Source organism: Pelecanus crispus, chromosome 6, assembly GCF_030463565.1.
Source record: "Pelecanus crispus isolate bPelCri1 chromosome 6, bPelCri1.pri, whole genome shotgun sequence".
Classification (NCBI taxonomy): Eukaryota; Metazoa; Chordata; class Aves; order Pelecaniformes; family Pelecanidae; genus Pelecanus; species Pelecanus crispus.
Genome location: NC_134648.1, coordinates 24158853 through 24172513, shown reverse-complemented (window position 1 = coordinate 24172513; position 13661 = coordinate 24158853). Strand labels below are relative to the sequence as shown.

The 13661-nt window shown below is 47.4% G+C and overlaps 1 protein-coding gene across 4 annotated transcripts in view; it reads left to right on the top strand.

Moving 5' to 3' along the window:
* Positions 1-4454: 4454 nt before the first annotated feature.
* The window catches only part of PAMR1 (peptidase domain containing associated with muscle regeneration 1), a 46516-nt gene continuing 37309 nt past the window's right edge, over positions 4455-13661 (top strand). For 2 of the 4 annotated variants that reach the window (XM_075712810.1, XM_075712809.1), the window contains exons 1-3: positions 4458-4626; positions 5386-5514; positions 12147-12261. In XM_075712810.1, coding sequence (XP_075568925.1) covers positions 4497-4626; positions 5386-5514; positions 12147-12261 — 374 coding nt within the window. In that variant the 5' untranslated portion in view covers positions 4458-4496. Of the gene's footprint in view, positions 4627-5385; positions 5515-12146; positions 12262-13661 lie in introns of all 4 variants that reach the window. The other 2 variants (XM_075712812.1, XM_075712813.1) reach the window with 2 other exon arrangements.

The following is a 13661-nucleotide window of genomic DNA, read 5'->3' as shown; positions in this document are numbered from 1 at the left end:
CCTTCCCTTCACTGGCTCCTGTCAGTTCATGGCAGAGGTAGGCAGGCAAACACCACTTTTAAAAAGGCAAACACTGAGCCAAGTCAAAATCCAGAGAAAAGGCTGAAAGTTTTGCCTTTGCAGTCTTGGGGATTTGTGTAGAAACTGAGGTCCTGTTACTGACACGGGAAGTCAGTAAGCGTTAAACTACTCAGCAAATTGGCTGTGCATTTCATTCAGTGCCAGCTCCTCTGTAGATGCTCTTCATCTGCTTTTCAGCAGCTCAGCTCCCAGCACAGGCTCAGTGGAGCCCAGAGCAGGATCAGCCAGCCCACCCCTCAACATAAGGTCCTGCTGCATCTTCTCCTTGCTGCAGCTCATCATTCGCACGCAGGTTTTTCAAGGAGGAAGCTCAGGGCCCACCTGTTAGCAGGGAGGGCTCCCCAAAGTGAGGAGCCTTTCACTCCTCCAAAGCACTGGCTCAGCACCGGGGAGCAGGGAAGGTGGCAGCATCACTGGGATGAATTGCCAGTGCTGTAACTCAGCCCCTCGGACTGACACTGCTAACAGGGAGGTCATTGACTGGGAACATCCACTCCTACTGCTGTCTTACAAAATCCATTGCTGACAGCCTTTAGGATCTGAAATGTGCTATAGGGACTAGGCAGTCTCGCTAGGTCCAGATGTCAGTGAAAATCATGAAAGTGTTGCCATGCGAACCTACAAATGCATGAGAATTACCAGCCACCCTGCGTATGCCTCAGTGCTCATCTTCCACGTCACTTGTCCCTCAGGCTGGACTCAAAGCATTGGGTGAAATGTTGCGTTGTGCTCTGCTAGGCTCCCAAGCCAAACAGGTCTTCCCTCCAGCACCTTCCCCAGAGGTTTGCGTGCCTTCCCAACACAGCCATTTCTTGCTTGGTTTCCATGGTCTTGAGCTGCTTCCATGTGTGCTGTTTATGCCTGGATTAAATGGGCTTTTCTTCCATCATTAAAATCCCATAAATTAATCCACTGTTTATTTGCCTGTCCAGAGGCTTGTTTGTTCTTTTCAGCTAAATATTTTGCATGGGTTGTCAAGCAGCTTCTTCCTGCTTCTCCCAAAATCAGGTCAAGCCACTTTCTAGACTGTGTTTGACGCTGGGAGTTGCAGCCACTGCCTGCAAGCCAGACTGCCTGCTTTGGAGGATTATCCAAGTCAGGCCCACAAAGTACCCCACAATTATCTCTGCCACAGCTGGCCAAGGCCTGGCTTCCAGTTATTTTACTCAGTCAGTAAATCTCCCCCTGCTCTTCTCTGCCTCATTCTCTTCTGTTTTGGGGTAATAATGGCCAAGTGTGGGTGTGGGGAGCTGCCAGTGGTTACCATTCCCCAAACACACAAGGGGGAGCAGGGTTATGCCTCTTCCTCCCTGTAGCCCAGGCTGAGCTCGGCAACACAAATGTACATTCATTACACACCCTAGTGTCTCTGTGCATCTCCCTCTTAAATTTCTGAGGGAAAGGTTTCCTTTGCCTTTTGTTCAGTAGCCTGGAGATACTTAGGCAAAACAAAAGGGATCCTACTGTTATTAAAGAGGTGCATAAACTCTTCACACAAATTTCTTTAAAGAATACCTTCTGCAAAACTTCAGAATAATAGATTTCATTATTTCTATGAAGAAAATCCTAGAGAGGATCATTTCAAAAAAATCTCAAATCCACAAATTTCCTTGTCAAGGATATATATGTTGCCCAAACTGCAGTACCTGAGAACGTGAAAGGGAATTAAATTGTCAGTAAATCAAAAGAGAGTCTATTTTCATTGTCTCAGTTGAGACAAGGGCAAGAAGTGAAAAAACAGCATTTCTTGGTTGCAGCAAATTTATTTTTACAATTCTTTAAGGGTGAGCATCTGCTGCTCCCATCTTAACACTAAATATACTACCTTAAACTCAACTTAGGCTACAAATACACCCATTCAATTTATGAAAAATAAGTGTGGCATCTGCTTTTTGGCCCTGTTGTGTACACAAGCTCTACATACAAAAATAAATATGCATATGCACATACACACACTCTCTACACATGTACAAATACATGTGTAATATTTTATGGAAGCACAGAGTAATTTAGGTTGAAAGGGACCTCTGGAGGTCATCTGGTCCAGCCCCTCTCTCACAGAAGTGCAAACTTGAAAGTTACATTGTGTTGTTCGCAGCCTTACTTTGCCAGGTTTTTTAATTCCTGCAAGGATGGACACATGCCTTAGTCACCCCTGTGCAACTCTGCCTGTGAACATTTGGACCATTTTACAGATAGCAATTTCTCTTGGGCAATTTACAGCCACAACCCAAATGGATATAACCATTTTATTAACATGCTTTAGCAATTTTGAGAGAAATTAAATTTCTAGCTTGAGTTGGGAAACATGAGAATTTGAAGGAAGCTTTGCAAAAGGTCCTGAGTGTTGGGTAGTTATTTATTACTCAGACTTTGGGGAGTCCTCCATCAACAAGGACTGAGACCCCAACCCCCATACACCACAGAAACAGCTCTTTTCAGTCATGTATGGTGAGATGTATCAAACGGAGTGTCAGTTCTAATAAGATAATTAGACACGTGTAACCAATTTGCTCTGGAATATGAATCAGATACAGTTCATAGATAAATGGCTTCATTAAAAGACAATATTAGCCACAGGTTAAGAACTCCCAACTTGGCTGAGTTGATTGACTGCTGTTCTGGGAATTACAAGGCATGAGTTTAATTCCTGGCTCTGCTATTGTTTTTCTCTGGGACCTTGAGCAAAGTCACTTCACCTCCCTTGTGCTTCAGTTTCCCATCTGGAAAAAGGACTTTATAGAGCATGTTGAGATCTGCAGGCAGAAGGCTATATAACTGCTAAACACTAAGGTTATTTTGATGCAAGAATTTATTATTGGAATAAAAAATTATGGAATCTTATTGAATGACAGAAGCAGCTTTCTTTTTCTTTTTGGAATGATTATGGGGGTGGGGAGGGGGAATAGAAAGGTTTCAGCACAAACAGCAGCCTGGTTTCCAAACTCAGAGCAGTGGTGGACTCTCCCTGGTCGGTATACCAGGCACAAGGGAAAAGCTCAGTTCTGAGGAGGACAAAGGGCTGAATTTCATTTCCCAGCCAAAGGGAAAAAAATTAAGAAACAGCTTGGTGGTCCCTTTTTTATGGAGCCAGTAAATATCATCAGGGGAAAAGATAATCTTCCAGGAATCAGGCTTCATGAGGCCATGGAGAATCAAGTGAGACAGAGCAGCAAAGGTTCAGTGGTAGGGAGCTCCATCAGACATGGTAATTAGGTTATGAGGCACAGTGAAACAAAAAACAGCAGTGTGAGAAGGGAGCCAGGTACAGGCACGGACGGGAGCGCTGCACCTTAGAGATGTACGGCTTGTTGCAATGACAAGGCAGCCCTGTTACTCAGAGTTTAAAACAAAAGGAAAAAGGATGTTACCTAACCACAATGAAAAAAAAAAAGAAAAGGGGGAGGAGAGAGGGAAGAAGAAAGAGATAGTCTCATTATGTTTCTTTCATGTCTCACCTTTCTAGTCTGCTCTCTCTCTTTTTACCATCAAACTCCATGAAAACAGTCATCAGGTCTGTCAGCTGGTTAGAAGACATGCTGACAGCACCGTGCACTCATTAGATTTCACTTTGTAGAATTCAGACAGCACACTCGCGGAGAAAGATGGGATCTGCTCTTACTGTGGCGGTCTGGAGTCACAGTCTGAGGTCGTTTCCTAAAAGGGCATTTCCAGCATAGCTTAAATATCATCATATGTGGTTATGCTAAATCATGAAAAGATATTAATAATGTTACCATATTAGAAATACCAGACAAAACGAAGCTTTAAAAATAATGAAAAATCTTGTTTCCTTTGGCAGTGAAGCCGAGTGTAACACCCTGTGCTTCTGACTGAAAACAGGGAGTGCAATCGGCTAAAACCCAGCCTCAAAATTGGCCTTTCCTGGTGGACACCCTAGTCTTCAAGAGTAGCAACTTTACAAACAGAAATATGACCAAAACATGCTATTATAGTTTAAACAATGTATACTATATATGAGGCCATAAATCAGTCCTGTGATCTGAAGAAGAGTTTCTCATGTGACATCATCCTCTGTGTTTTCTTTAAACTGTTTTTCTCATCACAGAAGTGGGAAGGTCTTGCAGAGAAAAGACTGAAGTGAACATATTCCTTCCCTCTGATCTGTTTGCCTCCTCTGGCTGGAACTGCAAAACTCCCATGTGTTCTTTAGACACTCAAACTGAGCTGACGTTTCCGCTGCGTGTTACCACACAGTTTGGGATTTCCTGGGCTGAAGACCTCATGCCATACATGCCTCATGCCATACCAGCCTCATGCCATACATGATCTAAGAAATTGCTGAATAATAGATCCTGTCAATCCTAGGCAGATAATGGATTATTTCTGTGTGTCCCCTGCTTGCAGAGTACACAGTGATCAATGAAAACTGCCCGGGCGCTGAGTGGAATATCATGTGTCGGGAGTGCTGTGAATACGACCAGATTGAGTGCATCTGCCCAGGACGGAAAGAAAGAGTGGGCTACACCATTCCCTGCTGCAGGAACGAGGAGAATGAGTGCGACTCCTGCTTAATCCACCCAGGTATGTTTAGGGCCACACTGTGTCCACACCAGATCTTTGGCCAAGGCATCAGTACGTAATGGTAGCTGCTGGGCAGGGGAGCGGCAAGGGCAGGCACATCTCACTGGGGCAAGGGATTGCCCCACATCTCCTCAGGAGCTCCCTCTGCCACTCTGTTGACAGTAGCAAGACACTGGCAAGGTGCCCCCGCAGCAAGTAGCATCACTGCCAGAAAAAACCCCACTTTCTACCAGCAGTGTTGTCCTCAAGGCATCTTGGGCAGGCTTGGGAGCTGCCAAAGGGTGATGTTTGCAGCTGGCTTCACACCAGCAGTGTTTTGTAGGTGCTCTGGGATGATTTGCATCCCCGAAGCAAGAAGGCAGAGACGACTTGGAAATCCGGCTAGCTAGGAGGAAAGGGCAAAGTGAAAGGTGAGAACAGGAAGAGACAGGACCAGGTGAGAAGACATCAGAATCACTTGGGCTGGGCCTGAGCAGCACCAGCATCCACATTCAGACTCCTAAGAGAGGCATTTACAGTCAGAGCAATGAGATTTAGAGGTTTGGGCAAGTCAGACTGGGAGTTTGGCTCTAAATCTGAGTCTGAGCTGCCTAGGGTTTGGGGGTGGACGTTGGGTATGGTTCACAGCGGGGAAACTGTCAGCACTGCAGCAGTCACTAATGTCATTGGCATTTTTTGTGGAAAAGAGAGAGAGGCTGCTCCTCTCCCCGCAGCACAATCCACCTTGGCTTTCCTCTAATGCAGTGGCTCTCCTTTCAGGCTGCACCATTTTTGAGAACTGTAAGTCCTGCCGCAACGGCTCCTGGGGAGGGACGCTTGATGACTTCTACATCAAGGGGATCTACTGTGCAGAGTGCAGAGCTGGCTGGTATGGAGGGGACTGCATGAGTAAGTGTCCTACACGGGCAGGGAGGCATGTCAGGGACAGGGAGTGGTGGGACAGAGCCAGAGCCATGCTGCGCCTTTCCAGCTATTCCTGTATGGTGACTCTTGCAAAGGGCAGACAGGAGAGGGCAAAAACAACCAGGGAGTAAGCAGATCTACAGTGGGGAAAACTTCTCTCCCAGTGCTCATCTGCTAGGGAGTGGCCCAGGCCCCAAGTCACGGGAGGTTACAACCCTACTAAACTTCTGGTTTGTTTTGGTTTATTTTCAAACTTTAACTACTGTAACTCTGGAAATCTTCTGTTCTCTGCATTTCTCAGACATACTTCAGCATAACTGATTCCCCAGAGGCCTCCATTAAAGCATAAACATTTACAAGGGCAACAGCTATATCAAACAGCTTCTCCTCTGTCCTCCTTCAACTCCTGGGCTGCAGAACCAGTCCCGAGGAAAGTCCCGAGGCTCCCTCCCTCCTTTGCACAGCTCCAACACACTCCAAGACAGCTCTGGAAAACAGTCTCTTGCAACTGCTAACAGCACTGTGATGGACCAGGAGTGTTTCAGGCTCTGGTAGTGATATCTGTAGGTTTTGTTCCTGACAGCATACAAAAGCTCCTGCTTCTTGGATTTTGCTAAGCTGTTGGTCCCAATGCTGTCTTTTAATAATGAATTCCATAAGCTAATTGGATACAGTTTAAGACCAGTATTTCCTTTTCCAATTTCCCACTGGTGAAGGTGGGCAATTGCCTTTCACCAACCCACTTTCAATTTTTATTCACTGTCTCTTTGTTCACACTTCACTGAAAGGGATGAAAGCAGAGTCTGCTTTTTCTACTCTGTTCTGTCCGTTATTCTACACACCTTAGTCTTGTCTCCTCTTAGTCATTGATTTTAAAGCAACAATTGAACCTGCTTTCCCAACACAGCCCATGACCATTCAGGAGGTGAAAGCAAACAAAATCATTGCTTCAAACAGCAGAATATGGGGAATCAACATGTTTCAGCAAAAGGGCTAACTCAACCTTGGTGCTTTGGAAGTTGATAAACTGAGTCTCTTGCAGTTTACAGTGTGACTTCTGATAGCACTTTAAATTCCCGTTTGCTCTGGGTCAATGCTAGAGCTCCCCTGGCACTTTTTATAAGAGCAGAGCCAAAAAAGAACCATTAGCTCATCTAATCCTTCCTCCCTTTGCCTGAGTAGATCAGTTGCCTACAGTATATTTCAGCCTGCTCTGCCTACTTGTGTTTTAAAACAAATACACCCTCACACTGATGTCTATTTGGACATTTTTGCAATATTGAAATTTTGCAGAGCTTTGTCTTATAGTGTTTTTCCTACTACTTGCTCTTTTGAGGGAAGCCGTGTGACACTGAGGATGTGGTCTCTTTTGTGTGGTTCCACGGTACTTCAGAGGCAGGGTAGGATAGGCAGATAGTCCTATTGTCTCTTCCACTCTTAAAAGAGAAGCACAGGGGACAGGTGTGATCCCAGCACACTCTTGAGCTCCCCTGCTCTGGCTCTCATGGCTATCTGACTTTTGCCCTTGACAATAGGCTCAGGCATGCAGAGACTGCATAGCTTGAAAGCAGCCTATAACCATGCTGGGTGCTGGCCTGCACGCTCACAGCTATGTGACTTTGGGTCTGGAGGGCAGCCAGCAAATAGCCTTTGAACAACAGCATGCACTGGCTGCTGGAGCAGTGGATGTGCTAACAACACATTTTGGAAAGCGAAGGAGGAGGTATCTCTCTTTGGTACCTGCACACAGGATCACACCTGGAACTTTGCAGCCTAACCCAGGCACCTTGCCAGCAGCAGAGTGCCAATAAACCCCGGGAACACAAGGGCGCGCAACCACAGTAATTTCGGCATGTAATCCGTCTGCTTCATCGTATGTTGCAAATGCTGGTGGCCTCTGCTAGTAAGCACATGGATGACCCGCGGGACCTGCCCTGACCAAGCTGGTCTTGCGCACAAGCTGCACACAAAGCTCCGCCCCACACCAGGTCGGCGGCTGTTGGGAGCAGCGCTGCCGGAGTGGCCAGAAAGGAGGGCTCCTCCTGGCAGAGCTGCCTTTGCAAGGCGTCCCCAGCTGAAGTTGCTTCCCCAGATTTTACCTCCTCTTGCCCAGCGAGGCCCGCGCCTACCTTGCCCCTGCGCCGAGGGCAACCTACCCGCAGACTTCACACTCCCCGCCTGAACGCTTTAGGATGGTTGGCCCAAAGCACGGGCGGGTACGGAGAAGAGGTAGAGGCAGGCAGGCAGCTCCCGGGCACCCGGCAGCGCTCCGGACGGACCCGCCGCCGGGGAGCGCCGGGCTTTGTCTCCCTCTCGCGGGGCGCGGGAGGCGTTGCCGCGGAGCACTGGCCCCGGTCCCGGAACCAGGCTCGTGTTCCCGGGGCCGAGTGCGCCGGGGCCAGCCAAGACGGCGAGCGGGTCGGGCGAGCTCCGCCGTAATCGGGCGAGCGTCCCGGCGGCGAGCGGGCACCCCTCCGGCTCCAGCCCTTCACCACCGACGGCCCTAAGAAATCGCCCCAGGCTGGGCCCAACCCGGCCGGGCCCGGCGGGCACTCCTCTCCCGCAGCGCAGCCCCCGGCGCTCCGCCCTCCCTGCGCGCCATCTCCCTCAGGCAGCCCGGCCCGCCCGCGGCCGCCGCGCGGCACCGCCGCCGCGCGGGCGCTAGGTGGCGCCCGGGGGCCCCAGAGGAGAACGCGTCGCCTGGCCCCAGGCGCCATGCCCCACGACCGCTCGTCAGCCAGGTGGGGAAACGGCCGCGCGTGTAGGCACAACGGGATGAGTGCCAGGGACGCAGAGCAGCGCGCAGATGAAATTTTGCTTATGGGCAGATTTAATCCCTATTTAATACCGCACTGGTGTTGGGGGGCAGCTGGGGGGCAGGCTTTGGTTGTCCCAAGGCGAGAAGCGAGGCCTGCCCTCAGAGCAGCCCAGCAACCCTGGGGTGCCCCATCTGGCTCCATGGGCTGGTGGCACTACCCCAGTCATGGGGCAGCGGTCAAGGGGCTGCCCACAATCACGAGGGCAGGGTGAGCCCCTCAGAGCGATTTCTGGGCACTGCCAGCAAAATGTGCTTGGTGATGTGCTTGGAGGGCCATGACAAGGAAGAAGTAGCATGGGCGGCCCATGTGGCTGTCCAGTTTAGAATCACAGAATCATAGAATGCTTTGGGTTGGAAGGGACCTTGAGAGATCATCGAGCCCACCCCCCCCACACCCCCCCCCCCCCGCAGTAAGCAGGGATTGAACCTGTGAACTTGGTGTTACTAGCACCGTGTTCTAACCAACTGAGCTTGTGCTGTCTGCTGGTATAGCCAGACACATGGACATGGCTGAAGGACACCAGATCATTTGGTAAAAAGAGAAATGGTATAGAGTAGTCCAAAGGAGTGTTATTAGGAAAAAAACACACTGAACAGAGTTAATTGGGTACTGGTGCATTTCCTAACTGGACTGGTTATTGGATTGGACTATCATGCTCTAAAAGGCACATCAGAATCTAAACCCAGAAGAAAAATGATCCTGCAGGACCCTTTCCTCTGTATCCTGCACTCCAACAGCCTTTGTCAACTTCCAAGTGTCACGACACTTGAGAACACATACTCCATCAAAGCGGGAGAGAAGTCATGTTATCTAACAGCTGTCCTCAGCCTTGCTATTTGAATGTGGTCCCCGTGACGAGCAACAGTACTTGTAGTTTTACAGACTTTGCAAACATTAGTGTGTCACATAATACTGGTGATCAGGAAGCAACAGGTAGCAACAAGGCATGATGAGTGACAGCTGCCTTCCCATATCAGTTTGTTTCTGAATACCAGTAGTGTTTCTACTTTCATTCTCCTCTGTTCCGTCCTCTTGACCTTTGAAGGAGCCCCACATTGATGCTGAGACATTCAAACAGCGCATAATGTATTCTTACTAGAGGTCTCCTCAGGACCTCTCCCTCCATTGACCCATGGGTCTCCTGAATTGTTTTCTTTTCTGTTAGTAAGAAGCCTTAGAGGAAATCTTACTGTGGCCCTGAAAGCTGCATTTTTTTTCAGGAACAGGAACGGAACAAGGATGTTGACACTCTGCCAAAGTGGATTTTTTTTTTTGTAAATGAGGCAGAATTTGCCACCATTTGTGTTTAGGATGTAAATTATTTTTGAGAGCTTTCCAGGTCTCCCGCAGGTTCAGAATGGGAAGAGAAAAGACTCCTTTTGATCAACAGATGATTGAACTGTTCGTCTGGGGAGTCAGCCTAACTTCTGCTAGAAGGGCTGGGGATGTAAGAGCACAGATCTGATGTGATCACAAAGGTGCTTCGTGCGGAGAAGGGTGGTAGCAAATCTGAGAACGTTCTTTTGGAGGTGGTTGTTGAATGGCTCCTCTTTAGCCTCTGGACCACCTGCTTTACTGGCCTATTTTCTTGGCACCAGTGTTCAGAGAGTTCAGGCTGTACCACTGCAAACAGAAAAGTGTGTTTAGTATGCCATGCACACAAGTATCTCTTTGCACCAGTTCTTTGGCTTTCCTTTGTTAAAGGCATCAGAAACTCAAAAGCCCTTTGGGATGAAAGGGAAACTTTCTTTGAGGTGGTCCAAGCCCCCTGGCAAACCATCTGAAGATTTCTAGCAGCTTTGTCTCAGGTTGTTTTTGAGGCAGGAGCCAGTGGCAGCACAAGGTCCTGTTTCTTACTGTGCAAAGGAGCATTATCATGCGCACCACAGCAGATCCTGCTGTACTCACTGAATCCTAATGTGGTTGCTGGGCACAGTCATTAATCCTTGCCTTTTACAGAGGGAACTAAGCGAGCCACAGAGGAGGATGAAACACTTTTGAGGAACTCTTCTGAGCAGGATTTCTTTTTCCTTAGGTCCTGCTTAACTAAGGGTAACCGAGGATAAATGAACAAAGGGTATTTCATTTGAGCAACACTTTCTTAAGGAGAAAGGAGTAATTGACCTGCAGTTTTCACATTTCACCATAGACCAGATGCAGCAGGACTGATTTCCAGACACTAAGATCAATGGGAACCGCAGATGCTTGGTACTTCACCAAATCAGGTCACTGTCACCTTCTTTTCCCAAACGAAGGAAGGGCCCTGAGGCGAGTGTTAAAACCCACCATTTCAGTAGGAAACATTCATCCTGTGTTATTGATTAAAAGTTTAGGGTTCCTCTTTGGAAACAGATGGAAGGAGAAGGGCTTCCTATTGGACTAAAGAGGTAAAAAGAAGTGAGAGTGTTGCTGTGGAGGCCTTTTGGGTCATTTGTCTTTTTACTTATCCTCATTATCTGTGGTGTGCAGCCTGTATCAGAGTCCCCTGGTTCAGTGATGCTGTTAGACTCATTTGCAATTTCTGGCTTACAGATACAGCCTCATCCCCCAGCAAAGCAACAGAAGGCTTACCAGGAATGTAGCCATGTGTGAGACTCCATTCAGAAACATGTAGTCAGGAAAGTAGAAACTGAGAAATTAGCTCTGTTTGGTGTGTAATGATTTAACTGCGCATTTTGCTAGCACTTGCATTTACAGATCACAGAAGGTTCTACAAAAATCACTAAACAACTTTCCTTCTTCCACAAAGGAAAATACCATTAGCCATATTTTATAGCTGGAGGAAAGTGAGAGGTTACTGAAGGTGAGGGAACTCTCTGGGTTAAAAACGTTCAGCATCCAAGATGAGGAATTAGGACAACTATCCCTGGACAGCTGCCTAGGGACAGCTGCAGGATAACCATGAAAAGATATTGGTTCCTCAGTGTGTGACCTTGTCTGCTGTTTGTTCAGGTCATTGTCCTCTGATGGTTTTCTCAGACTGGGCACAAATGACCGGAGTACTTTGTCTTATTCTGTTGATGCCGGATACTGAAGTACATTTCATAGCATGGTGAAAAGCTGAGACACAGGCAGAGTGGGACAGGAGGAGAGGAAGGATAGGAATGAACCTGAGAGAAGGGATGAGGGCTGTATTATTATATATGTTACACTGAGTCATTGGTGGAGGAGCTGTGATGTTTATATGTCTCCATTGGCATGGTGGCATTAACATGTAAGAATGATGTGGTGAATCCTAAGGACAAACAGATGTCTCCTCTAGGAATACATTAGCTGTTTGTCCTCCAAGAGTCTCCTTGTGAAGGACTTGAAACTATGATGTAGGGTGCAACAGCTCCTCCTCTCGTTTCGCTCACTTGAGCTAATTCAAGTGTTCATTGTACCTTTGGCACTTTCTCACCAGCTTCCTCAGCTTCAGTGATTAGACAGGTCAACATGAGATCCATCAAAACTGTTCTGAGCTGGAGTGCCAGCCAGGTGGGTGGGTGGGCTAATCAAGAGTGGGGCAAAAGCTGTAAGAAATGGTTTCATCGGGCTGTATTGCAAACCAGGGAGAAGCAATCAACTAAAAGTTTTCTAGGGGTGCTCTTAGCCTAGACAATACTCTATTAGAGTCATAACTCTTTATAGCTGTTGTGTGGCTGTCCCATTATTTTATATACTGCCATGTAAGAAAGTGTATATCTTCCTAAGCCACCCTGTCTCCTCATTCCGGTGTTGTTTCTACATGTATTTTCTTCAAATGCCTCTTGAAGGTCCCTCACACAGATTTTTTTTTTTTTTTCTTTTTCTCCCCAGGGTGTGGGCAGGTTCTTCAGGCTTCTAGAGGTCAGATTTTGCTGGAGGGTTACCCACTGAATGCACGATGTGAATGGACTATTCATGTTCAAGCTGGATTTAACATTGAATTAAGGTAGGTCATCCTGACTTTTAGCCAGCACTGGTTTCAGGTGGACACTGGGGCATGTAGATAACCAAGAGTCAATGAGGGTCAACAGCTGGGAGCCCTGGGGCAGTGAAGGTACTCAGCTCTTTCCCCTGGTCTAGCTTGTGATGGGCAGCCACTGCACAAATCACCAGTGCTGTGCCTTTAGTTCCCATTTAGGACAGCTGGATGCTAAGGAGAGTCTCTCAGATATTCGGCACAATGTATCTCTCTAGAGGGCTCTTCAAGACCTTGACACTAAAACACAATATTTTCTGAAGAGTGTACCAGGCTGAACGAAGACATTCTGTGAAAAAAAGCTGTAGGAACACTTTGATATGATGTCTCATGCCAGGAGAGAGTTGCCCATGGGACCTGCCTTGCATTTAAGCCTACATTTTCCCTCTCTTATTTTTCTTTCACTCATTTTACCAGCCCTGTCCTCTACAAGCCTCAGTTATTCCTTTTACCATTCCTACGTCTGGCGGATGTGATTTGTTCTCCTGCAAGTCATTGCTCCTCTGACCTGTGTATGCTTAGACCTGTTAACCCGTCCCTGCTGACTCAAGCTCAAGTTCTTGAATGGGTATCCTGTGTAGTGCAGGAGAGCCCCTACTTGGGGTAGTTAATACAGTTTTCATGTCTGCGTAGCAGGGAGCTCACACATGCAGCTGGAAGCTTGACAGGGGATTGTATTCAAAACCTGCTAGCTAATATAATAAAACCAGTAGCTAAAGCCTTCACATTACCAGCTTTGGAGCCCAGGCAAAAGAACTATGCTAGATACACAAACAGATTTCTTCCTATGTGTTTAAAGTGAGACTTAATATTTAATAAGAGGAAAAGAAATCAGTTGAATAGAAAATAAGAGCTTGTGGCATTCCCTCACTAATGCCCTTTTTTCAGACTTGCAAATGCAAGCCTATTGTGTAGTTATGAGGAGCAGCAATTATTGCCTGGATAGCGTTGGAGCCTCTTGACTCTGGAGAAATGTGTGGGAGACACAGGGGAGCAATGCTGTGAGGAGGAGTTTTGTGTTCTCGTGACACAACTTTGCATCAGTCTCAGCAGGTATGAGTTGTACCTACCTTGTTTTTAAAAGATTATGTTGGCTAGGTGTATGATTTGCACATCACAAGCTCAGGGAGGTGTTAACCTGGTATTTTTACATTTCTGAATGAGGCTTTGTCAATTGTAAGGCTAAAAAAGTGCTTCAGGAGCTACAGGTGTCACCCTGTCTTCACTTTTATTGGGGTGGGTATGACAGTGGAAATGGGTCCTGTGCATGCACATCACTAGTGAATGCACCCATCGCTGGATAAAGAGTTGGCAGACAGGTGGCACCAGGCACAAGGTACAAGAAAGGGAGGAAAGGCTATTTTAACAAA